This window comes from Salvelinus fontinalis, chromosome 15 (genome assembly GCF_029448725.1).
Source record: "Salvelinus fontinalis isolate EN_2023a chromosome 15, ASM2944872v1, whole genome shotgun sequence".
Classification (NCBI taxonomy): Eukaryota; Metazoa; Chordata; class Actinopteri; order Salmoniformes; family Salmonidae; genus Salvelinus; species Salvelinus fontinalis.
In genome coordinates, this window is record NC_074679.1 from 29,896,887 (window position 1) to 29,923,179 (window position 26,293).

The 26,293-nt window shown below is 41.9% G+C and overlaps 1 protein-coding gene and 1 long non-coding RNA gene across 2 annotated transcripts; both read left to right on the forward strand.

The window, feature by feature from the left end:
* The first annotated feature begins 294 nt into the window (after window positions 1–294).
* LOC129811753 (uncharacterized) lies at window positions 295–4,126 on the forward strand. Its single transcript, XR_008752936.1, has 4 exons — window positions 295–700; window positions 1,501–1,592; window positions 1,751–1,866; window positions 1,974–4,126. It is a non-coding gene; the product is annotated as an uncharacterized LOC129811753 (long non-coding RNA).
* A 193-nt stretch (window positions 4,127–4,319) lies between these two features.
* On the forward strand, window positions 4,320–25,991 carry sgpp1b (sphingosine-1-phosphate phosphatase 1b). Its single transcript, XM_055863311.1, has 3 exons — window positions 4,320–5,797; window positions 8,590–8,679; window positions 21,271–25,991. Exons 1-3 carry the CDS (start codon window positions 4,934–4,936, stop codon window positions 21,820–21,822), a joined length of 1,506 nt encoding a protein of 501 aa, XP_055719286.1. The 5' UTR covers window positions 4,320–4,933; the 3' UTR covers window positions 21,823–25,991.
* Window positions 25,992–26,293: the final 302 nt, after the last annotated feature.

Consider the following 26,293-nt stretch of genomic DNA (forward strand, 5'->3'; position numbering starts at 1 on the left):
CAGATGCTTGATTTAGTTAATAATTCCAGGTTTAAGAGGGAGAAACGAGAGCTCTATGTTTTGTACATAAGCCAAGTTGAATAGGGCACTATTGTTTATTTGTCATATCTAGGCTATCATAGCAGCTGTAAAATAGAAAGGTTAGGCCTACATTTAAATCAGACATCAAATAATTACTCATCCAGTCAATAGGTTGCCCATACACCAAAGTAGAGCGAGAGAGACACCCAGGTATAGATAGAGAGAGGGGGGGGGGGGGGGGGGTTGGAAACCAAGGAGCACATTTAGAGGATGTGAGAATAATGGAGCCTGATGATGAAGCGTCATCATTGCCTAGTGACTCTCCTAGCAACAGGAAACATCTGCTTCGGCGAAGACCAATGAGGTTGTAGAGAGAATGGTGTTGTTGCTTGTTGCACAGAAAAGGATATTTTAAGACCCTAGGAGTGTTTCGTACTCTGAAGGGATTATTTAAACGAAGATACGGTGACTGGGTGTGAAGCGCAAACTTAAGGCAGAGCTTGGAGCCAGAGCTTGGAGCGGGATAATTGGCACAGACGGTAAATGTCGCAGCAACGGACGGTCACACATTGGACAGACACATCCAGAAGAACGCATTACCTTCAAAGGCTGCCTACATATAAAAGGACTGCTGATTTGCTGAAGTGCTTTATGAACTGTTGGAGATCGCCATCATAAGGTAATTTTCCTCCTCCTTTTCCTTGATGTGATTATATTTGATCAAATGTGTGGGTTATTCTTACAAATAGGTGACATTCCAAACTGATAGAGATAGCTAAGTAGTATTAAGACATCATCATTGCATGGTATCATCATTATCAACATAATCATAAAGATCAATCAGTTGCATGATATTTTTTGTCACATGTCCAAGCAGGTGAATGCATTATTTGTGTTACAGGTATTTTGTTTGATACCTTGAATAGGAATATCACAGTTCCACTGTGCCTAATTGCAGTGGGAGTAAAATAACGTGTTATAGCAGGTGTCATTCAGTTGAAAATGCACTAACAAGTGCAATATACACACACACACACACACACACACACACACACACACACACACACACACACACACACACACACACACACACACACACACACACACACACAGAGATACACACAGACTACCCACGCATGTACTCAACCCAATTTCTTTGTAAATAGCCTTGTGTGGGGAAATGGCAATGGCTGTAAAGATTTCAGCTTCGCCTACAAAGCACATGCTGCAGAAATAAGACCAAAAGCTGTTTTGATATTTAAAAAATAATCTGTTTAATCTGGCCATGGTAAATAGCCTATGCAGTGAGATGACATCTGAGAAAACATAACCCACATTTTCAAATTGTGCAGAATATTTTTTTAATGGTTATTTTGAGATACAGATTAAAACATGTTGTGTGTGATTTACAACTTTAATAAAACAGGTGTCTCTCCAATCTCTTATTTTCTCTTTATATCTCATTCTCCTCCACTATAGGCCCCTGAAGGCAATGTGTGAGGCTCAGAGAGCATCCCAAGCAATCAGGACCCCAGTCAGACAACTCATTTGTGGCTCTGGGCTGTCATCAGGTAATGTACCGTGGCGTGGATATGACTCCACTACTGCTGGGGCTGTTATATAAATCTGTGTCACTCCTTTAACCACATAATCTCTCCTTACTAATGTGTTCAAAGGGAGAGCTTTATCAAGGTTGTAATTGCATTTTTCCTGATTGTGCTTCAAGCAGTCAATTCCCTTGAATAGAGATCAAACCATTCAACAACGTCGAAAGTTGCCTACTTCAAGAGGAAGTATGCGGAAGAGGAGGATTTACATGGCGACCTACATGGATATTTTCAAAAAGTACGAACTGCTTTGTTTGTGTTGACATGTTCAGACATCAATTTGTTGTTCTATGACACGACACTTTAGATGTGTCTGTCTCATAATCACAACCTCTTTTTCTTCAGCACCTGATACGCCAGGAGGACCGCAGCTGCATCCTCAAGCTCTCCTTGGAGAAGCTGAGATTCCTGGAGGACCCTGAAGCGTACCTGCGACGCTCTGTGCTCATCAACAACCTTCTGAGGAAGATCCACCATGAGGAGAAGGAGGTGGAGGAGGAAGAGGAGAGGCAGGGGACCTGTGAAAGGGGCTCAGGCGGGCAGCGGCTGCTCTACCCAGAAAGGAAACGTGTGAAGGTGGTGGTGGCAGACTGCTGCTCTCAGTCCTTTGGGTTGGAGGAGATACCCCACTACCACCTGGTTCCCTACCCCTCCCCCACATGCCTCTATGGCCTGGGCACATGTCCCAGCATCTCCCCTGGCCACGGGGCTCAAGTCCTGCTCTACAAACTGGATGATAATGGGTGACTGTGACTTGCTGACAAAGTACGGGAAGAAATTGATATGGACCATGCACATCGAAGTAATTGGCAGGGAGTGGTTCGGTGACAGAACCCCCTATTCACTCAGAGCTGCATTCTGTATCCTGCAGTCTGACGTTATCTACATCCAAAAGGGAGGCTACGGCTTCTCCTGTGTGATTTTTGACTAGGTCAACAGAGCAAGAGTCCAAATCAGGGTCTGTCTTCTAAGGGCATCTTTATTACAGCGTCACTGCCTTTACAAGCTGATGTGAGAGTCAGAGATTCCTTGCAGGAATTTGTTTTAATGGTCTTTGCACATGTGAACCTTAAGGGATACATATAGTACAACTCATGCACCCCGCCACTACACTACTCTCTAAGAAAAAAAAGGTGCTATCTAGAACCTTAAATGGTTCTTCAGCTGTCCCCATAGGAGAACCCTTTGAAATATTTTTGGGGATTCCAAGTAGAACACTTTTGGGTTCCAGGTAGAACCCTCTGGTTCTACCTGGAACCAAAAAGGGTTATCCTATGGGGACATCCGAAGAACCTTTTTGGAACCCTTTTTTCTAAGAGTGTAGAGAAACAGACAAGGTTTGTGTTTGGAGGTTTGGATGTCTGCTAGTATGCTTGTGTGACCACAATCAAACTACTCTGTTGTGTATTTGAAAAATATTATATTTCACTAAACATATCCCTAATGTTAAATGATAGACTACTTATCAGAAGCTTGCAAAACATGATTGAAATGCATATGGGAAAAACGAATTCAAATGAATCTCATGATGGCATATTTGTTGAAGAATTAAGCATTATGCATTTGATATAGAGGTTTTGGTGTAAGTCAACTCTCTGGGCGAATCAATTGTTACACATTTCTGTCATAGTGATGCATGTCATTCCCCCCCCCCCCTCCTGTTTCTGTGTTCTTTCCTACAACATTTTGCTGCCCTCCAGTGGTCAAGTTGAGTGTGTGAATTTTGGGGCTGGCTATTCAGTACTGTGCATCATTCTGACATCAATATTTATATTTTCTTGTCTGTTTAAATTAGCTCTCTGTAGCTCTGTTTTGAGGTTGAATCTATTCAGGCCAAGAAAAATAAAGCAGAACATTAGGCCGTTTCACAGCCTCGTCTTGAATGTGCCAGTTTTAACGTATTAAATAATTTTCATTCTCAAAGAGACATGACCCTGTTTAGTGCTTGTTACTCATGCTCCAAGAATACACTAACTTTATTCAGCAAGAGCACATTGGCATATTGCTTTCTTTGACTATGCCTATGTCAAACAATTCCCTGTTTTTTTCTAGCTAATTTTGATATTTTTCTGCAGATTTCTCAGTTTTATGTGTCAGGCAAACAATGTTAAGGTAAATAACATATTTATGAATAGATTGACTGTTCATTATCTTGTTTTTATTTTATTTTCAAATTTGTGCAACAATGTGAATATCGTTTGCTATTGTCCATTTTTTTCTGTAATTGAGTATCGGTAGTTGAGTGTGTTCAGTGTAAGAATTGTTTTTCCATTATTGTTAAACGTCTTACAAACTACAGACTAAAATAGAATTTTAAATGCTACTTTTCAACACAATATTTTACTGTATGAAATGTATATTTGGAAGACAATTTACATAGGCCTATTCCTTATTAAAGACAAGCTATTTTGCCAAAAGACTTAAGTAGCACCATGAATCTGTCTTTTTTCAGGTGATTGCTAATGCTATAAAATAAAGTGTGTAAAATGACACCTCCATTACGTGTTGGAGTGATTATTGGTAACGTTACTCTGATGAGCTACAGAGCATCAGACTATGATAGAAGAGGGACTCTGACAATTCAGGGATATTATGATGTTTCATTCATCCATAGGTATATATTCTACTCTATGGAAGCAAATGTATTTAAAGTGACAAGCTAAAACGATTAGATAAAAGCTTGGGTCAATACCCATGATTTGCCCTATTTAAATTGTGAAGCGCGTCCACAGCACCGCGAAATCGCGAATACAAGGGTCTTTGGAATCGACAATCTACGTCCCTACCGCATTGAAGTTTACGTTTAAAATTGTTAAGGTATGGGTTATGGTTACGTACGCGTTATGGGTAGGGGTTCATGTTAGGGTTAGGCTTTAGAGTAGGGACGTCCAAAGGAATCGATAAGCACTAACCTGAATACAAGCGCAGTCCCGTTGAAATCGTGAGTGCGTCACCCATGCGTGCGCGTTCGCGAGCACTTCATAGATCTATCATTAACCGGATACTACTTGAGATAGCGGAGGTTCCAGGACGACTAGCTCCGAGAAAAAGCCTCTGTCATCTAAAACGTGTTTGCCGAGCATTGTAATGTATCACCTGATCTTTTAACCGGCCTTGTTGCTGCCTTCGACAGGAAAACGTGATACACGTGTTTATTTTATGGGAATAAGCTGTATGGAATGAGCAATAACTCATGATGCACGAGCTGCTGCTTGAAAGCATAGGAAGCTTGCTATATGGCTAACGTTAGCTAGCTAGGAACGGGTAATTTATAGTAAATACACAGTGCTCTATATTGAATCAACATGGCACACAATATTATAACGCAAATTGGACAACTCTGTAATTACCTCCAAGACCCGATTCATGTAGCACGGTTTCAGCAGATTTGCGGTGTGAGCGGGACGTTTTCAAGGAACCCAGCAGAGACCGAAGAAGTGGAGCGAGCTCGCTTGCACAACAACAGCATTAGCCATCTCCAGGGTGAAAATGAGAAATGTACTGTCAACGGAGGTGAAGGGGAGAAAACCAAGAGTCTTCGGCAGAGAAAAGTCACCTCGCCGGGGAACAGTTTGAAACAGGAAGGAGTAGACAATTCTTCTCAGAACCGGTCAGTCACTCCTGCGGGGAAAACGGCCGGGCACATCGGGAGCGGTTGCCGCATCGCAAGATCCAGTGATGTCGGGGTACGGGACCTCAAAGAAAACGGCTCAAGTGGTGTCAACGGGTCCAGGGTGGAATGCACCTCTGAGACACCTGATGAACGGATTAGTGAGGACCCCAGTCCTAAGACTACTGTCAAGCCGCTGCGCAAAAATTCCCTGACAGGTGATGTGGGCCAGGAGTTTTTAATCGAGAACAAGTTTTTGTACTACCTGTTCACCTTAGGAACTGAGCTGGGCAACGAGCTGTTTTACATCACTTTCTTCCCGTTCATCATATGGAACGTGGACGCTTACGTAAGCCGGCGACTGATTGCCATCTGGGTTTGGGTCATGTACCTTGGCCAGAGCACCAAGGATGTCATTCGGTTGTCCAGGCCAGCCTCACCGCCCGTGATCAAGGTGGAGATGTTCTACAACTCTGAGTACAGTATGCCCTCTACACACGCCATGTCAGGCACGGCCATTCCATTCTCACTGTTACTGCTGACCTATGGCCGCTGGGAGGTAAAGTTTTGCTGTGTTATTGTTTTCAGTTAGGAGGAGGAAGTATCAATGCACAGTTTGATCAAATTGCTTCCCCACTTGGCAGTGTTTTCATGGAACTGGCAGCTATTGAGGAAAACATCAAGTTTCAACATCAAGTTCCTCTTAGTCACCCCACTATAAGTGGTGTCATCAACTTGTTACAGTTGTAAGGGTCAAATTTCCTCAAGGCTGCTTCAGCTGACAGTCATGCAAATATGTAGCCCTTGTTCTATGGATTTGTTTATTGATGTTACTGTCACTTGTGAAGTGTAATTTTTGGGGGGACAAAACATTGAACTTCAATCTCCCCCAAGCAGCCTAGCTAAACTAAGGGTTAATTATACAATTATATCATAGAGTTATACAGTGTCTCAGACATGATTCCTTTCAGTGTGCAGTTGCAGAAGCTATTGCATTATTCCCACAGTCAGTGCTCATTTTTATAGTCTTTTGTAAGTCCCTGGCCTTATTACTCATTGTCTCATACCAAATCATCATGAAGCGTGAAAGAGCCAAAGGAAAGAAAGTCGTGCTTCATGGCTCCACTGTCATTACCTTGACAGTGCACTGCCTTCCCCTAACTCTGCCTGTAGGCTACATCCCTCCTATACATTCCCTGTTTCCTCGCACAGTATGCAAATGTTGACATAAAAGTCTGTAAGGTCTACATATACAGCTGGCCATATGGTTCCTACTCTTATTATTACTTTTAATTTACCAGGTTAGCTGATAGAGAACATACTCTTACTTACAGAAATGTTGGGAAAAGAGTTGCAGAGTTTGACCTACTCCTTCTGGCAGCCGAGTTCTAAAGAGCTCTGCTGGAGAATCATTTCAGAGGCGACAATGATGCTGTTTGAATCATGCCATGAGTGCAGGGGAGGGATTGATGTATGTGCACTGCTCACGGTCTGTTTGCCTGGAGATAAGAGAGGAACTAAGCCTCCTGCAGGTCATCAGATAAGCCATTCACATCTTTTGCCTCAGCACTAGAGTTATGCCACGGGCCCAGCCATTGTGTTGTTTCAGATTTGACTCAAAAAGACAGTCCTCTCAACATTATAGGCCTATCATGCTCTTTCATTAGGCTGTTTTTGTATCGTCCTTACAGTTCTCTCTCTGACTTGCTCTGGCATGCCGTAGTCTTCATGCGGAATGCCTGCCGCTGACTTGCCTGAGCAGAGCAAGTATTTGGGATGTGCTGCAGACCCCCTCCTAACACAGTCTTTCCGGCCCTGCACGAGTAATTAGAGCCAGATGTCTCTCTGTATGAAGAAGCCAGAGGGAGAGGCAACCAAGGTCCTCTGTGGGACAGATCTAATACATGGAGAAAAACATTTCCCTGGCAATAGGCTGCTACAGGCCTGGTCAGGAGGACAACCATTCAAACCATGTTTACAGATGTGACCTTTTGTTTTGGCTGTGTTGATATAACACAGAATGCTGCTGTAGACTTTGCACTGACAATCCAGTCCCGTCTCTGTCAGCATCTCAACTGAGTAATGTAGGGATCCACCACCACCAAGTGATCACAGAGCTACAAGCCCAGCAGAGATCCTTCTCAATGACAAGCGGCCAGTGAACCACAAGCTGCACACAGCATAGTGCTGTACACACACCACCTCCATAAATGTTTGCATGCCTTAGCCGCAGTATGACCACACACCAGAGCATAAGAGGTCTGTCAGTGGGCTTCCAAGCCAAACGAGCATGTTAACATGGATGTGGACCTGTGGGGCCCCTCAACAGATAGTCCATGTGTTGACAGGGCTGTTTGGACAGTCTTCCACCACAAGGCTTGTGATTTCATCAACCCCCTGCTCTCTGCTCCCACAGAAACACTGACCTCAGGACAGTTTAAGAGGGCAGGCAGTAGGGCAGCAGGCTATGTGTGTGGCCTGGCTTTGTGTCTACTACACACACAAATGAGCTTTTCCTCTCCTTCTTTCGCTCTCTGTTCCCCTAGTGTTTCCCCTAGTGTTTCTCAGTCTCTTGTGTGTAAAGCCTTCAGAGAGGCATTGTTCACTGGATGGACTAATTACCTTTCATTTGACACTGAAATCTCCAACCATATGTGTGTTCAGTTCTGAAGAGGAACGAGTAGTGCGCTGTGAATCCAGTATGATGTGTGTGTTCAGTTCTGCAGAGGAACCAGTAGTGTGCTGTGAATCCAGTATGATGATGTGTGTGTTGCGGCAAGTTTAGGCTCCACTCTGGTTAATTAAGTCATCATCTTGATTTCCCCTCAAGGTTTCAGTCCCAGATGAGTGGGAGGAAGGACAACCGGGGGAGGTTACAGGGATTCTGTGCAAACCTCAGCAGTCCTCTCCCTCTATCTCTCTCTTTTTATGGACCAAGTGCACTCCATCTGATAAGAAAATTACTCAAGTGGCATGCTGTATAGAAAAATGCATAATCCTCGTGTGACTGAACGATGTGTGTTTCACCCCCCTTCTTTTGAGTACTAGCCCAAAGGTCTGTCAAATCAATTTCAATGAGCACTGCTGAGAAGTGTATATATGCCTATATATCACGTTTCAAACTCATTCCACAGAGGGCTGAGTGTACGTGTTTTTGCTTCTCCCTTGTACTTACTCACTGATTAGTAAGGAACCCCTCACTTGGTTGTCTAGGTCTTAATTCAAATGAAAAAACAAAAACCATGCGTTTGACATCCCTGCTATAGATCAGGGGTTGACGTATTCTATTGAAGTATAATTTCATCCATGCTTTCTCCTTCCTCATCCCTCTCTTACTCTCTCTCTCTACAGTACCCTTTCATGTTTGGGTTCACTCTGGCAATGTGCTGGTGTGTGCTGGTCTGCATTAGCCGCATCTACATGGGTATGCACTCCATCCTGGTAAGTCTACCTTACTTCACATATTTGTGGTGGTACCTGCCGTTTACACTAATATCAACCAGGCTGTAAACTAGAGGTTGGCCGATTAATTAGTGCCGATTTTCAAGGTTTCATAACAATCGGTAATCGGCCTTTTTGGATGCCGATTTACATTGCAATCCATGAGGAAACTGCGCGGCAGGCTGACCACCTGTTACGCGAGTGCAGTGTCAAAAGGACCTTGTGGCTGCAAGGAGCCAAGGTAAGTTGCTAGTTAGCATTAAACTTATAAAAAAACAATCGATCTTCAGATAATCATTAGTTAACTACGCATGGTTGATGATATTACTAGGTTAACTAGCTTAACCTGCGTTGCATATAATCAATGCGGTGCCTTTTAATTTATCATTGAATCACAGCCTACTTAAACTTCGCCAAACGAGTGATGATTTAACAAAAGTGCATTTGCAAAAAAGCACAATCGTTGCACAAATGTACCTAATCATAAACATCAATGCCTTTCTTAAAATCATTACACAGAAGTATATATTTTTTTAAACCTACATATTTAGTTAAAAGAAATTCATGTTAGCAGGCAATATTAATTAGGGAAATTGTGTCACTTCTCTTGCGTTCATTGCAAGCAGAGTCAGGGTATATGCAACAGATTGGGCAGCCTGGCTCGTTGCGAACTGTGAACTAATTTGCCAGAATTGTAGAAAATTATGAAATAACATTGAAGGCTGTGCAGTGTAACAACAATATGGGGTTGACACCCATTCGATAAAATACGGAACGGTTCCATATTTCACTGAAAGAATAAACGTTTTGTTTTCAAAATGATAGTTTCCGGATTTGACCATATTAATGACCAATGGCTCGTATTTCTGTGTTTATTATAATTAAGTCTATGATTTGATATTTGATAGAGCAGTCTGACTGAGCGGTGGTAGGCAGCAGCATGCTCGTATGCATTCATTCAAACAGCACTTTACTGCGTTTGCCAGCAGCTCTTAGAAACGCTTGAAGCACAGCGCTGTTTATGACTTCAAGCCTATCAACTCCTGAGATTAGGGTGGCAATACTAAAGTGCCTATAAGAACATCCAATAGTCAAAGGTATATGAAATACAAATGGTATAGAGAGAAATAGTCGACGCGTCATAATTCCTATAATAACTACAACCTAAAACTTCTTAACTGAGAATATTGAAGAACTGGGAATATTGAACCACCAGTTTTCATATGTTCTCATGTTCTGAGCAAGGAACTTAAACGTTAGCTTTTTTACATGGCACATATTGCACTTTTACTTTCTTCTCCAACACTGTTTTGCATTATTTAAATCAAATTGAACATGTTTCATGATTTAATTCAGACTAAATACATTTTATTTATGTATTATATTAAGTTAAAATAAGTGTTTATTCAGTATTGTTGTAATTGTCATTATTACAAATATCTATATAAAAATCGTCTGATTATTCGGCATCAGCTTTTTTTGGTCCTCCGATTTAATCGGCATCGGCGCAGAAAAATCAGAATCGGTCGACCTCTACTGTCAACCACTCAGCTAGTTGATTCAGGACTGTTCACTGCTGGCATGTCTTGAAAGCACTTGAATTTGATACCTAACCTATGTGAAACAGTATCTAAACCGTAATGTCACCTTGTCCTGAGCTTTGTGTCAGGCGCTGGCTCTACTCTAGTGTCTTCTCCCGGACTGCCTGTAGGTTATAGACACCTCAGTAGAGGCCTGTATAGGACAGTTACAACACTGCAAAAAAGGATGATTTCTTTGGGAGGGGAGAGCATAGTGATTCTGCAGTAGATCAAATGATTATAGGCATTTTAGGGAAGAGAGGGCTTATCAGATACAAAGCTGGTGGTCTGGTAAGCCGGAAGAGGGGTTCTGACCCCCACATGGCAGGCAACATGTTGGTCTATGGAAGTGGTCTCTCTATACCACATGCCCACAAAGGCTGGTGCTGGTGGCCCTCAACTACTTCCAGCTAGAAGTTGGGACGACATGAGAGAGGTTGTTGTTGGTAATTTAACATATTCTAGGTTACTCCCCTATGATCATAGGGACTATCACCAATCTCCCGTAACAGGAACCAGTGGAGAAATAACTAGTCCCAGCACCAGAAAGATACAAAAATAAATGCATTGGATTGAAACAGTGGCTTACTATGGGATGCATTCAGGCACAGTTTATAAACACTACTCCACTCTGTGTCATCTACCACACAACTCCATGGGCATCCTGGCAGACTGTAAATGACTGTACAGTAGACTTGTTTAGTCTGACTGCCACTGGGCTTTAGGGAAATGTGAACATTACAGATTTATATTTGCCTTCGTGTAGTGCCTTGAGGTCTACAGTGCAGACCCATCTGTCCTATAAGCGACAATGCTGTCGTCAGGGTGTGAGAAGAGTATTTTTTTTAATTTCACCTTTATTTAACCAGGTAGGCAAGTTGAGAACAAGTTCTCATTTACAATTGCGACTGGCCAAGATAAAGCAAAGCAGTTCGACACATACAACAACACAGAGTTACACATGGAGTAAAAACATACAGTCAATAATACAGTAGAAAAATAAATAAGTATATACAATGTGAGCAAGTGAGGTGAGATAAGGGAGGTAAAGGCAAAAAAAAAGGCCATGGTGGCGAAGTAAATACAATATAGCAAGTAAAACACTGGAATGGTAGATTTGAGTGGAAGAATGTGCAAAGTAAAGATAGAAATAATGGGGTGCAAAGGAGCTAAATAAAGAAATAAATACAGTAGGGGAAGAGTAGTTGTTTGGGCTAAACTATAGATGGGCTATGTACAGGTGCAGTAATCTGTGAGCTGCTCTGACAGCTGGTGCTTAAAGCTAATGAGGGAGATAAGTGTTTCCAGTTTCAGAGATTTTTGTAGTTCATTCCAGTCATTGGCAGCAGAAAACTGGAAGAAGAGGTGACCGAAAGGAAGAATTGTTTTTTGGGGTGACCAGAGAGATATACCTGCTGGCGCGCGTGCTACAGGTGGGTACTGCTATGGTGACCAGCGAGCTGAGATAAGGGGGACTTTACCTAGCAGGGTCTTGTAGATGACCTGGAGCCAGTGGGTTTGGCGACGAGTATGAAGCGAGGGCCAGCCAACGAGAGCGTACAGGTCGCAGTGGTGGGTAGTATATGGGGCTTTGGTGACAAAACGGATGGCACTGTGATAGACTGCATCCAATTTATTGAGTAGGGTATTGGAGGCTATTTTGTAAATGACATCGTCGAGGATCGGTAGGATGGTCAGTTTTACAAGGGTATGTTTGGCAGCATGAGTGAAGGATGCTTTGTTGCGAAATAGGAAGGCAATTCTATATTTAACTTTGGATTGGAGATGTTTGATGTGAGTCTGGAAGGAGAGTTTACAGTCTAACCAGACACCTAGGTATTTGTAGTTGTCCACATATATTATAAAGCAGAACCGCCCAGAGTAGTGATGTTGGACGGGCGGGCAGGTGCAGTCAGCGATCGGTTGAAGAGCATGCATTTAGTTTTACTTGTATTTAAGAGCAATTGGAGGCCACGGAAGGAGAGTTGAGTTGTATGGCATTGAAGCTCATCTGGAGTGTTGTTAAGTGTCCAAAGAAGGGCCAGAAGTATACAGGATGGTGTCATCTGCGTAGAGGTGGGTCAGAGACTCACCAGCAGCAAGAGTGACATCATTGATGTATACAGAGAAGAGAGTCGGTCCAAGAATTGAACCCTGTGGCACCCCCAGAGACTGCCAGAGGGCTGGACAACAGGCCCTCCGATTTGACACACTGAACTCTATCAGAGAAATAGTTGGTGAACCAGGCGAGGCAATCATTTGAGAAACCAATGCTATCGAGTCTGCCGATGAGGATGTGATGATTGACGGAGTCGAAAGCCTTGGCCAGGTCAATGAATACGGCTGCACAGTATTGTTTCTTATCGATGGCGGTTAGGATATCGTTTAGGCCCTTGAGCGTGGCTGAGGTGCACCCATGACCAGCTCTGAAACCAGATTGCATAGCGGAGAAGGTATGGTGGGATTTGGAATGGTCGGTAATCTGTTTGTTGACTTGGCTTTCGAAGACCTTAGAAAGGCAAGGTAGGATAGATATAGGTCTTTAGCAGTTTGGGTCAAGAGTGTCCCCCCCCTTTGAAGAGGGGGATGACTGCAGCTGCTTTCCAATCTTTGGGAATCTCAGACTACACGAAAGACAGATTGAACAGGCTAGTAATAGGGGTTGCAACAATTTCGGCAGATCATTTTAGAAAGAAAGGGTCCAGATTGTCTAGCCTGGCTGATTTGTAGGGGTCCAGATTTTGCAGCTCTTTCAGAACATCAGCTGACTGGATTTGGGAGAAGGAGAAATGGGGAAGGCTTGGGCGAGTTGCTGTGGGGGGTGCAGTGCTGTTGACCGGGGTAGGGGTAGCCAGGTGGAAAGCATGGCCAGCCGTAGAAAAATGCTTATTGAAATTCTCAATTATAGTGGATTTATCAGTGGTGACAGTTTTTCCTGTCCTCAGTGCAGTTGGCAGCTGGGAGGACGAGTTCTTATTCTCCATGGACTTCACAGTTTCCCAGAACTTTTTAGAGTTTGTGTTGCAGGAAGTAAATTTCTGCTTAAAAGCTAGCCTTGGCTTTTCTAACTGCCTGTGTATATTGGTTTCTAGCTTCCCTGAAAAGTTGCACATCACGGGGGCTGTTCGACGCTAATGCAGAACGCCATAGGATGTTTTTGTGTTGGTTGGGGGCAGTCAGGTCTGGAGAGAACCAAGGGTTATATCTGTTCCTGGTTCTAAATTTCTTGAATGGGGCATGATTATTTAAGATGGTGAGGAAGGCATTTAAAAAATTATTATTATTATTTATTTTTTTACCAGGCATCCTCTACTGACGGGATGAGATCAATATCCTTCCAGGATACCCCGGCCAGGTCGATTAGAAAGGCCTGCTCGCTGAAGTGTTTCAGGGAGCGTTTGACAGTGATGAGTGGAGGTCGTTTGACCGCTGACCCATTACGGATGCAGGCAATGAGGCAGTGATCGCTGAGATCTTGGTTGAAAACAGCAGAGGTGTATTTAGAGGGCAAGTTGGTTAAGATGATATCTATGAGGGTGCCCGTGTTTACGGCTTTGGGGTGGTACCTGGTAGGTTCATTGATAATTTCTGTGAGATTGAGGGCATCCAGCTTAGATTGTAGGATGGCTGGGGAGTTAAGCATGTTCCAGTATAGGTCGCCTAGCAGCACGAGCTCTGAAGATAGATGGGGGGCAATCAGTTCACATATGGTGTCCAGAGCACAGCTGGGGGCTGTATGAGTATTTATCCTGAAACTTTCTTTGAAGAAGAAAGTAAAGGCCATTTTTAGTATTTTCTCCAACCTTTTTATCCCAAAATGTTTTTTTCTCTTATGTAATAGAACACACAGCTCAGATGTGGCAGGCAGGCAGTAGGCCCATCTGGAGAGTCAGACTAGTAGCTATGAGGCATGCTGTCTGTCCTAATATGGACCTGCCTGTTGGCCTCCATTTCTACATCTAAGCACCAGGGATACAGAACTGCATGTTTGACTCAGTGGCTGTTTGTTAGTGAGAGTGTCTGTGTTTTTCAGAACGTGTGCGTTTGTTTCCACAGCTCCAATTAAGTCCCAAGGGGTGATGTTGTTGTCGCTTACTGGTATGATGTCATTGGCCTGGTTGGCTGCAGTGTTGCGTTTGACTGCCGGTCGCATGGGCAACCGTTGCTTTGGTGATGCCTGTATCATGTCTCAGGGAGTTGACTGATGGACTGATACAGTGCAGTCAACTAGGCACAGGCAAGGGAGTTAGTAGTTACCCAGCCCCAGGCAGTAACCCTGTGTAGCCTCTCTCCTCCTTCTCTATAGCTTCACTGACCCCCTCATGTACACTGTTGATCTGTGTCTCTCTGTACAGGACATGGGGGGGGGGGCTTGTTTCCAGCTCATATAACCCTTTAATGGCAGAGCTAACGCTGTTAATGGGGCTAAATGTTGTGTCTGGGGGACATTATTTCAGAAACTGTATTCTGGGGTCTGCTGGAGTGTAGAACATCCATTTGTGGTCTCTGACCACTGCCAGGCTTCACTGCTTAATGTGTTCTGTATCAACTTAAAATCTTATCTCGCTCAATGAATACGCTTCCCCCTCTTTTCCTACACAGGAATGGTTTGAAATGTAGCTAAAGGAATTAGTGTAGATATGCCAGCACCATCTTCTCCACCATCTGAGAGGCTAACAAAGGCTGGTCCTCCAGGCCTGTCTCTCATAAAGCTGGGAATATACGGTCATTGGAACTAATGAGGCTTGATAGCTGATCCTATTAAGTCATTTAGGATCTAAGAGGTAATACAGACCAGGAGTTGTCTATTCTCTATCCTCCTCCCAGGCTTTCAGTAATGGTAGGCAATGTAGGACCTATGTCATAAATGATTCTGTGGGTTGTATGCCACAGTTCACGGAATTTCTCTCTATAGGCTTTATGAGTGCTGGTTTGGCTGTGGTTGGAGTGAGCACTGAGTAGCACTAGATTAATGCTAGTGTAGTGTCAGCACAAGCTACATTTTCAGGGTGTCTGAGTTTAGCCTAGTTGGACCAATGGAGACAACGGTTGGGACAGACTAGTGATAGCATATGAGAGACTAATTCTTAATGATTAAAAGAGAAAAGGTGATAAAACATTACAAGGGCATTGATAAGGATATAAACTCGTGACCCCACCTATGGAATATTTCCTGCTACTTTTATTTTTGTTGACTTCACAGTTAACAGTCAAACTTTGGACCAGAGGAGCCAAAGACTCCCATTTTCTCCTAGCCTGGTACTGAGGCATGCCTGGTAAAGCCTTCACTGTCATTGACATTGAAGGATATTGTGATTTATTTTTAAGTCCCTGCATTTGAAATGAATACAGTGTAATATACCACCCTGCATACCACTGCTGGCTTGCTTCTGAAGCTAAGCAGGGTTGGTCCTGGTCAGTCCCTGGATGGGAGACCAGATGCTGCTGGAAGTGGTGTTGGAGGGCCAGTAGGAGGCACTCTTTCCTCTGGTCTAAAAAAAATATCCCAATGCCCCAGGGCAGTGATTGGGGACACTGCCCTGTGTAGGGTGCCGTCTTTCGGATGGGACGTTAAACGGGTGTCCTGACTCTCTGAGGTCATTAAAGATCCCACGGCACTTATCGTAAGAGTAGGGGTGTTAACCCCGGTGTCCTGGCTAAATTCCCAATCTGGCCCTCAAACCATCAAGGTCACCTAATAATCCCCAGTTTACAATTGGCTCATTCATCCCCCTCCTCTCCCCTGTAACTATTCCCCAGGTCGTTGCTGCAAATGAGAACGTGTTCTCAGTCAACTTACCTGGTAAAATAACGGTAAAATAAATAAAGAAATAAATATAATCAATCTTGAATAATACAGATATTGAACTTGTATGGACAAGTTCCCCCTTCACTTCTGACATTCAATTCGGTATTGATACTTATTATTGGTACATAGGTTACTGTGAGAGGCTGTAACAGGTTTTCAGTTAGCCGGGCCAAAAAACGAACGAAAAAAAGCCGAGAAATAAAACTGTTGCCGGCCAAAATGACTGGGAGAGAAAAAAATCCCATTCCAAAATAATGCTTTTTATTCATTCATGTAAATACATTTCACCGTCATGTTTATCGGACTATAGGTTCACTTGCAATTTGTGGTATTAAATTGGTCTGTGTGTATTTTCGTTAGTCATCATGTTTCTTATTTATCCAACACAACTATCACACATACACAGCATACAGAGCCTATTTTGAGCTGGATTTCTCCTGCATCTCCTCAGCTGGTTGCTGCTGGAGTAAAACATGTGCTTTTATAAGACCATTAATTGCACAACAATTCTAAATGTAATAGTGTGTTAAAAACAGTTGGTGCACGATTTAAAAAGAGCTATTTCCCCCCCCCTTCTCAACTTGTAATTGAAGCGCGTCTCCCATTCACCATTCAAGTGTAGGCAACAGGCTATTAGCACATCACCCATCCCTTTACAATGTGAGCTGGAGGCAGTATACATTTTTAAAACCGGTTACTTAATGGTTTGAAACCTGAATGTTCTATTTCATGTTATGAGGCATTTCTTACCTCACTTCAAAGTAACCTATAGGCAAAATCCGACAATGGAAACATGGAGGCAATTATTTTATAAAGACTTCATAGGCTTCATAGTGAGTTTAAAGTTTGGGGAAACAAACAATTTATCCTACCATTAATACCGTTCTGCATGCCAGTTATGATTTTCAAATGCTCATTTTCGTGGAACAATTTAACTTCATTAATAACGCTTTCGTTTCTCAAAATCATTGTCAACTGGTTAGTCTAAAAATCTGAATGAAAATGATAACCTAAAAGTAAACTAATGAGAGATCACCAGCATCTGCCATATGGACACATTGATACACGGTAATGATTGGCAGCTAAAGAAATGAGCGCATGGAACTCATAGCCTACAGGTCAATGCAGCAGTAGGCCATTGCTCTTTCACACTGAGGATTGGTGATTATGGAAGAGTAGATTGTTGGAAAGAAAAAAGCTTAAAAAAAGCTTATGCATTAGATGCATTACCATTATCTAAATGTGATTATAATTCTGGGCACCGTGGGTGGACCCTACTGGGTTATGCAGCCAATGCATATGGGTCTGGTAAATTTCTCAAATGGCGGTAAATTAAAATCTTCCCGGTCATGTTGTCCGGCGCCACATTTTCCTAACAGAAACCCTGTCGGTAGTGGAAATAGAAGCTGGTCTGAAAGTGCTTCTTAGAGCTATTTCACTGTGTACCTCTGGCCTATCTCGCCTCTGGAGCTCTGAAAGTCCCTTTGATTGTAACATGTGGCCTTGCAGTGATTTTACCACTTGAGGTCACACAGAGAGGCTGCCAAGTGCAAACACGTGAACGTGGAATGACTTTGACATGGCTGTAGTAGACACGTGTAGGCAAGGGTGGGTTAATGACTGACAGCATGGCGAGCGGGGTAGAGGTAGGATGATCTATGCCCACTGGGCACAGATGACATTTCAACATCTATTTTGTATTTAATTTTGGTTGAGTTGTCAGCTAATGTGAAATCAACTAAAAAAATGTCGCCTTGTCATTGGATTTAGGTTCAAAGTGGTGTGAAAAGACGAAATATCCTTATGTTGAGGACTTTTTGCAAATCCAATCAGTTTTCCACGTTGAGTCAATGTACAATTATTTTGTAGAAATTACATGGAAACAATGTTGATTCAACCAGTTTTTGTCCAGTGGGTGGAGTGTAAATAGTTAACTGTCCTGAGCCCTATACTATGAATCGGATACTGTATGAGGAGTTAGTGAGGTAGCTTTGTTCCCCAGCTAGCACGTTTGGTTCCTTGGAAGTTGTGGGAATGTACGTTTTTTTTATTTCCCATTGGTTCTGGGAACGAAGGCATACGCTTCCTAACCTGTAAAACTGAAAGTTGTTTAAATGTTCTGAGAACGGAATTGAAAACTTTGCATGTTCTGGGAACATTTATTTTTAGGTTGTAGGGAGGTTCTGAGAATGTTTTACTCTGGTTCCTGAAGTTTTCCTGGGAGGTTTTATTAACGCTTTGAAAACCGAAATTGTGAGATTCAAACCTATAGTCTTCTGTTCTCTATCCATGAAATTAGTCCACTGTGCCACCAGGATGGGGATTGCACCACCAAGATGGAGCTAGCATGCATGTTTTTTGACACATACAAACTGTTCATTTTAGTCTATTCTAACAGACCCCATTTCAAAGGAAAGCACTCATTAAGATCAGGTGAGGCCATTTACTGGGCATGGCCAAAACACCTGAACACACTTAACAAAATGGAGGAGAGAGGGGGTTTTGTTGATGCTGAGAACGGAATGTATGTTTTTAAATGACATTTTTAAAACGTTCTCTGAACATTAGTAAAGTTTTCTTGTGGAACGTTTTCTTAATGTTCTCAGAACAATTTGAGAACATGACTAAATAAAACCATGAGGAACCTGTAGGAAACGTTATGCGGAAGTACTGAAATTCCCACAGAAGAACATTGTTTCTTAACGTTCTCTGAACTGTTTGAGAACGTTCCCAATGGCAAACCAGTTCCTCGAACATTACCAACATTGAAATGAATTTGAACTTTTAGGATACGTTCTATTAAAGTAATGTAATGCCAAGAAAATCTAATTTTCTTAAATGTGCTGAGAATGTTCCAAAGCCAAGAAATGATCCTGCACCGTTGTATGCAAAATAACCATAGGACAACCACACTCTCACCAAGCTCTAAGAAACTGGCTGGGTCAACTCTGAGTTCAACTTGGGATAACCGGTCATACGAAAGTTGCTCACCTTTTAGCCAGGTAAGTTTCTATGGCAACGAATCCTTCAGAACTGACCTGCTCTGCGGCAGGCTAACTCACTGCTAACTCTACTTACACCGAATGAAATAACTGAGCAAATGAAATCAGATTCCCCTCCCTCTTGCAAAGATTGCGTCATCATCCCCTTCATTTCAGGAAGACGATTAAATCAGAGACGGAAGCGTACGCAAGACATCCCACTCCCTCTTTTTTTTTCTGGTTCAAATACAGTCAATGAAATACGCAGACCAGACCCAGCTGCTAATGCTTTGGTGCCTATGGAAGAGCCACCCCATTAAGCAGACCAGAACTGACCTATTTTTTCCAATGGTAAACAGCTTGCGTGGGACATCTTCATTTATCCACCATCTTTGATTAAATATATACTTTTTTTGTGTTAGATATTTTAATATGACCATTTCTACCACATTAGACCTTTAGTAATGACAGGATGCAATTGAAAGTTCACTCACAGTAAAACCTTTGTATGACTTTATAAAATAATTGTATGGATAGGAGTGGGGGGGAAAGGTGGTTGTGCATTGATAAGCACACCAAAGACGGCATTAACGATACGTAATAAATGAATGACGGCACTTCTAATAGCTTATTTCATACCATAGCCTGCTGAATTTGCAAGATAACTTTTCTTTCATGTTGATTGCTGGAAAAAAGGAAACTGTGACACTAACTAGACCATCGATTGATGGTTATGCATTGTTTCAATTAATAGTTTGGCCATGTGCGACATGCACGGGCAGTAACAAGCCAGCTTGAGTTAGCAGCAACTGCATGATCAATATCCACCTTCGTAGTATGGATGAAGCCTGAGTTGGAATGTGAAGCTAACTGAAGCTGGCTAACTTTATAAAAGTCTGAGTAGATCTAGCTTCTGTCGTAGTTTAACCCTCTGGTTACTGAACCGTAGGTAGATAAGAGGTGTTTCACCATGGTTAAAGTGAAAATCAAATATAGATTATAGCACTGTCTCACATATATGTAGTTGGACCCTGCTGATACGTTCCCCATACTTTCCCAGGAAAATAATCACTGTAGAGAATGAGCTTTATTGGACATGAGTCACATTAGGCTGTTTGTGTGCATAGTCTTTGTGCGGTGGCCTCCATGGAATCGCACACTAAATGATAAAGTGATCTGGAACGTCAACTTCACTAAAACAGACACATGAGCACGGGCTACTCTGTTAAACAGAGTAGCCTGCTTCATGACCCCTGGCCTGATTCTTTTCAGAATGGTGGGTTGTTCTCCTCAGCCAGTACTTTTTTTGCACAACATGTCACACCACCATTTTATGGTCCTCGCTAGTTTTTGGCCCATCCACCCCCCTTCGGAGGACAATTAAAATGAAAATAAAAGGTTTTTACAGATATTTTGTTACATATACATTATTCAAAGACTTCACATATATGGTACTTTTATACACAGTATTACATGGTAGGAAAACAGTTTGATATACACATCCAGTGAAAACATGGGATCTTTAGTGACCACAGAGTTGGGACACCCGTTTAAGGTCCCACCTTCTTCAATTTTATTGAGGAACATTCCATTGTTAATTAGTACTTCAACATTATTAAAATGAAATTAATGTTGTAAAAGTGTATGATATAAAGTGAAGGTCAAGAATATGATATTACTATTAGAATGAAACACTAGTAGGGAAACTAAGAAGGTTGCTCTGTCAAATAGAATTACTCCTCTGTGCTTGGAATGGAACCCCTTATGCTAGCTAGCTAGCTCATTTTAGATAAGAATAGGGAAAGTTAGCTACTAGGAAGGACAACTTACCCTTTTGCCAAAAACTTTTGTCATTTCTTAATGTTATGCATTTTTAATGATGTTTGCAGTTCTTGTTCCTGTATGTATTTATATTGTTATTTGGTCCTCAAACTTGAACTCGAGATATGCCATTTCGAAAATTAGGCATTTCCCACAAACCGGCATCACACTCCCTCAACTGATTGGTCGGGTAGGCAGACCTTCTGACTTTGTTGCTGTGACAACCCCATGTCTTCCTCTATTGTGTCAATTTCAAATAAAAAAAACTCGGGTTAAGCAAGACTTGAAAATCTGTCATACATTACTCACATGATTAAAGCATTGTTAAGATTTTATGCATTTATTGAGTGCTGTCTGTATTATGTATACTTTGCTAAGTTGTTGATGTTGTTTTTTCTAGGACATCATTGCTGGCTTCCTGTACAGCCTCCTGATCCTGGTGGTATTCCAGCCAGCGCTGGACCTGATTGACAACTTCAACCTGACATACCGCTACGCCCCCCTCATCATCATCTCCCTGCACCTGGGCATGGGCCTCTTCTCCTTCACCCTGGACACCTGGAGCACCTCGCGGGGCGATACAGCTCAAATCCTGGGCACTGGCGCTGGCGTGGCCCTAGCCTCCCACCTTAACCACTACCTTGGCCTGATGCCCGACCCCCCGCTGGACCAGCTGCCCCTATCCCCCCCGGCTCTCAACGCCGCCCTGCTGGCCGTAGCCATGCTGAGGATGTGCCTGGGCGTCCTGGTGCTGCTGGCCATCAGGGCCCTCATGAAGGCCATCACCATCCCTCTGGCCTGCCGTATCTCTGGCATCCCCAGTGGAGACGTAAGGAAGGCCCGGCAGCACATGGAGGTGGAGCTACCCTACAGGTACATTGTGTACAGCACGGTGGGCTTCAGCACCCTCTTCCTGGTGCCCCAGCTCTTCACCTACCTGCAGCTGTCCTGATGAGAGAGCCCTGTGGATCCCCCAGTCCCCTGTCCTCACCCTTGCTCATCTAAAACCAAGCCCTTAGGAACATGGGAAATTCACACCTTACATATCCTGTACATCCACCCCCTATACCACTAACCTTTGGCCCTGCCAGTTCTAATGACAGAAACCTCTTATCAGGGAACTCCTATAGACTGATTTGACAGAATGTCAGCACTGATTACTAAATCCTATTCGCTTTATCTTACTTCAATTTCTTTTGTCAATCAGAATTTGACCTCTGTTTATCTTAATTTCCCATTTTATGGTCTCAATTTTAATGGAAATGCACTAATGATTTTGGGCATCAGAGCAAGTTATGGATCAACCAGACTAATTTTCTCTCTCTTATTAGTCACCCCTTCCCCAACCGTACATACATTGTCTATCCTGAGTATTTATTTAAAATACTTTCTCTGCTTTTTTGTACTTGGGAGAAAATAAGGATTCAATTCTAATCTGATAAATTCAGCCTGCGTCCTGGTTGTGTTCTCATCTATTTTTCTAAAGGGCTCTTTTTATCTATTATTATTGAAGATGAGCGGTTGACGTTTGAATATATAGATTTGTACTGATGAGAGAAAAGCCATGACTGGGGCTGGGCACATGTGATGCAGCGGTGTCACTGTGGGATATATAGAGGACAGGACATTAGCCCTATAAGTCAGATGGTTAAAAGTGGGATTGTTTTGAGCGTCAGGAGGACTTGGCTCAGACACACAGTGAGGAACTTCCTGTTTTATAGGAGGGGATGCACCTGACTGCACGGAATCACTTCCTGCGGGTCTCGTGTTTGGAGGGGCCAAGGGAGGATTAGAGGAGATAACACCAACCCCAACTCTTACCTCAGTGTTCTTACTATATCTCTTTCCAGAAGTGACCAAGGCTTTCACTGCTTTAATGTGGTATATAGTATAGGTATACTATCATAGGATTGGAAATTGTCTGGCTAATTGATTTGTTTGTTTTTGATTGTTTTTAACAAAAAAAGAGTGCTGACCGGAAGATTGCCAGCAGTTTCCCACTAGCAGAGAAAATACTGAAAGGACTGGAGCCCATTGCTGTGCTGATCACAATGATATAGATATACTGTAGATACATCCATTATTGGAAAAACAATATTGTTCCTGGACCAACTGTCAAACAACAGAACTGTATCTTATCTTGGCCCACAGGGGCAGAGGCTTGATAAGAAAGCTAAACTGTACATCCTAGTGTGGTTATGGAATACATATGATATATAGATGTCTATAGTACTGTCCTAATAGAAACCCAGCTAGCACATTTTGTTCCTTGTAAGGGGTGGGAGCGTATGTTTTTGGGAACGAAGCCATATGTTTCCTGACTGTTAAAACTGAAGTTTTTTTAAAACATTCTGAGAACAGAAGTGAAAATTTTGCCTGTTCTGGGAACTTTTATTTTTAGGTTGCATGGAGGTTCTGAAAACGTTTTACTCTGGTTCCTTGAAAGTTTTCCTGGGAGGTTTTATTAATGCTCTGAGAACAGAAATTATATGCTATTTTGAGTTTTTTTAATAACTTCCTTAACAATGCTAGCTTGTAGTGGGTTAACTTTTTTTAAACTCCAAGCATAGATAGGACACATGGAAAGGAATATCCTGAGGCATTAATCATGCAAATACATTTTTATTTTGACCACATTAGTGAGATTCAAACCTATAATATTCTGTTCTCTATCCGTGGACTTAGTCACTGCGCCACCAGGATGGAGCTAGTATGCCTTTTTCTTTTGTATATAAAGCTATTCATTTTAGTCTATTCAAACAGACCCCATTTCAAAGGAAACAAGCATTAATTAAGATCAGGTGTGGCCAATTAGTGGGTGCAACCAACACACCTGAGCAAACTTAACAAGATGGAGGATAGAGACAGTTTTGTTGATGCTGAAAACGGAATGTATGTTTTTTAATAACATTCTTAGAACGTTCTCTGAATGTTTTCTTGTGGTTTTTATGTAAAGTTTTCTTAACGTTCTCGGAACAATTTGAGAACGTGACTTTAAATAGAACCATGAGGAAACTTGTAGAAAATGTTATGCTGAAGTACTGAAATTCCCACAGAAGAACATTGTTTCTTAATGTTCTCTGAACTTTTTGAGAACATTCCCAATGTCAAACCAGTTGCAGAACATTCCTAGAACATTACCAACATTATAATTAAATGTAACCATGTTTGAACTCTTAGGAAACGTTCTGTTAAAGTAATGAAATACCAAGAGAATAACTTTTTTTGTCAACTTATTTAAATGTGCTGTGAATGTTCCTAAGCCAAGCAACTATCCTGCACCATTCCCAGAAAGTTGTGGGAAGGTTGTATGCAAAATAACCATAGGACAACCACGCTCTCACCATGCTCTAAGAAACGTAGGGGATCTCAGAATTGTATGTGCTATCTGGGAATGCACTGTTTCTGCAATGCACTGTTGTTGTCCTGTCCATTTGCTGGTCTGTCTGTGTCTTACTGGCCACTGTTGACTGGAAGCGCTCAGGAGACAGCTATGTTGTGGCCTTGTCTTACGTGTGCGAGTTTGTTTTATTTGTGCTTGTCTCCTTCCATTTCAGTGAGAAGGTAGGTCATTTTTGTGGTTATGCTGAACAGACAGTACAGGGCTCTGATATGATAATAAACTTGGACTAAAATAGAGCACATCATTCTGATCCTCTAATAAACAGTGTGGTTGGACCTAGACTGTCAGTTAATTTAGCACTACCATTTTATCTTGGCCAGGAAGTCTCCCTGCAGATTGAGGATCGATGCAGATAACTCAAGTTTCAAGTGTTATTAGTTGTATGTGCGGGATACGCATGGTATACATCGTCTATCAAAATGCTTACTTGCATGTGTGTTCCTTCTCGACAATGCAACAATAAGAAAATATAAGATTACGAGCATAAAGTAAACAGCAGTAGAGTATGTATATTTTTTTAGCATAAGTATCATATAGGAAGGTATAATTTTTAGTCCAATATTTACGTGTGTATGGAGGGGGGGGGGTCGGCAACTTCCTGATGCTGATTACAGTAGTTATTTCTATACTGAATGCCTCCGAATTCTGAAGTGAATCTTAATCAGGAACTATTTTAAATAAATATTTTAAATAAATGTAAGAAATTACATGGTTAACTGTTGGGTTGTGTTATCAATGTCTTATTTCAAAGCATTTAGTTTCAACATGATGTGACGTTTTCCAAGATACTCTCAATGACTTTCCATTTGGATGGTGATTTGATCACCGTTTCTTTTCAACTTTTCTACCAAATGAAAAGGGTTCAGTGATGTAGCTGTACTGTAGCTTTAGTAGAACTCTGTTCTTACTACCCTAGTGCCTTTTACGGTGTTTCAGGAAGGAGTTGTAACCTTTCATGTTTTTTGTAGCCATTGAATTGGAGAGTGGTGAGAGACATGTCAAAAAAAAAGTGTTGGGTTCAACCTATTTCAATTCCATTTTAATTATATTAAAAACTGTGTGTTTGCCTTTGCACTTGTAACTGCAGATTAGGTTGATTGTCATTACTACTTTAGTACTTTGTTCAAACAGCAGATGTTTGAAACAGTTATCCATGTTTTTCACTGTTACTTGTTTCCCTTTTGCTTCTCATTTTAATTTGAAGCATTTGGTCCTTAGTTCTTAATTTGTCAAACTGCATTATATAAGATATTTGCATGACCAAATCTTAGATGCAGTATTTGTGATGATTTTTGACATGGCTACAACAAATGTCCATGTCAAATTGCTTGTTTTACAGAATCATCTTTTTATAGACCAAATAAATATTTATATTGAACTGTATTTAATATTAGAAATATTCGTGAAACTGAGATTTATATGTGTCTGCCGGAAAATCTCTTGATGATTCAGTTATTTGTTTGATCAAATGTTATTTGAAATGACCATTTCATGCAGTTTTGACATGGTAGGTAATTATTTTACAACCTAAAAAAGTGTATGTCCATTTTAATGGTTGGGTTCAATCTATGATGAGGATGTTCATTATATGAGGCTCTGATCTGTCAGACTGTATGAGTGAATTAATCAAAATAATCTAGTGAGCTAATTAAAACAAAGTGACTGTCCACTCCAGTCCATTTTTAACAATTTCAATAAAGAGATGTAATTTTTGGTCACTTAGTGTCTGTGTGGTTTCACTTTGAAATGGCTCTAGTTTTTACCATGTTGAAGGGTCTTTCTTTTGTGTCCTTTCTCTGCATTACCTCAGCCCTGTTGGTTCTGTATATTATGTAGACGTGGTGAGGTATGTGTTTTTCTAAGCACTGAAGACACGCAGCAAAGTTTCCAATATGTGCTGCCAAGGTTGTCAGGAACAGGGAAAACATGCTTCAACCACTGGCCCAAGATAAAATATATTTTCTTCTGCAGTGAGGCATGTTGATGCAAGCGAAGCATGTGGGACTTGGTCAACCTTGCT

Bases quoted from the DNA above. Each gene is read 5' to 3' on its own strand.
- sgpp1b (XM_055863311.1), top strand. From the start codon at position 4,934: ATGGCACACAATATTATAACGCAAATTGGACAACTCTGTAATTACCTC. The intron at 5,798-8,589 runs GTAAAGTTTTGC...CTCTCTCTACAG, and splicing joins TGACCTATGGCCGCTGGGAG to TACCCTTTCATGTTTGGGTT. The intron at 8,680-21,270 runs GTAAGTCTACCT...TGTTTTTTCTAG, and splicing joins TGGGTATGCACTCCATCCTG to GACATCATTGCTGGCTTCCT.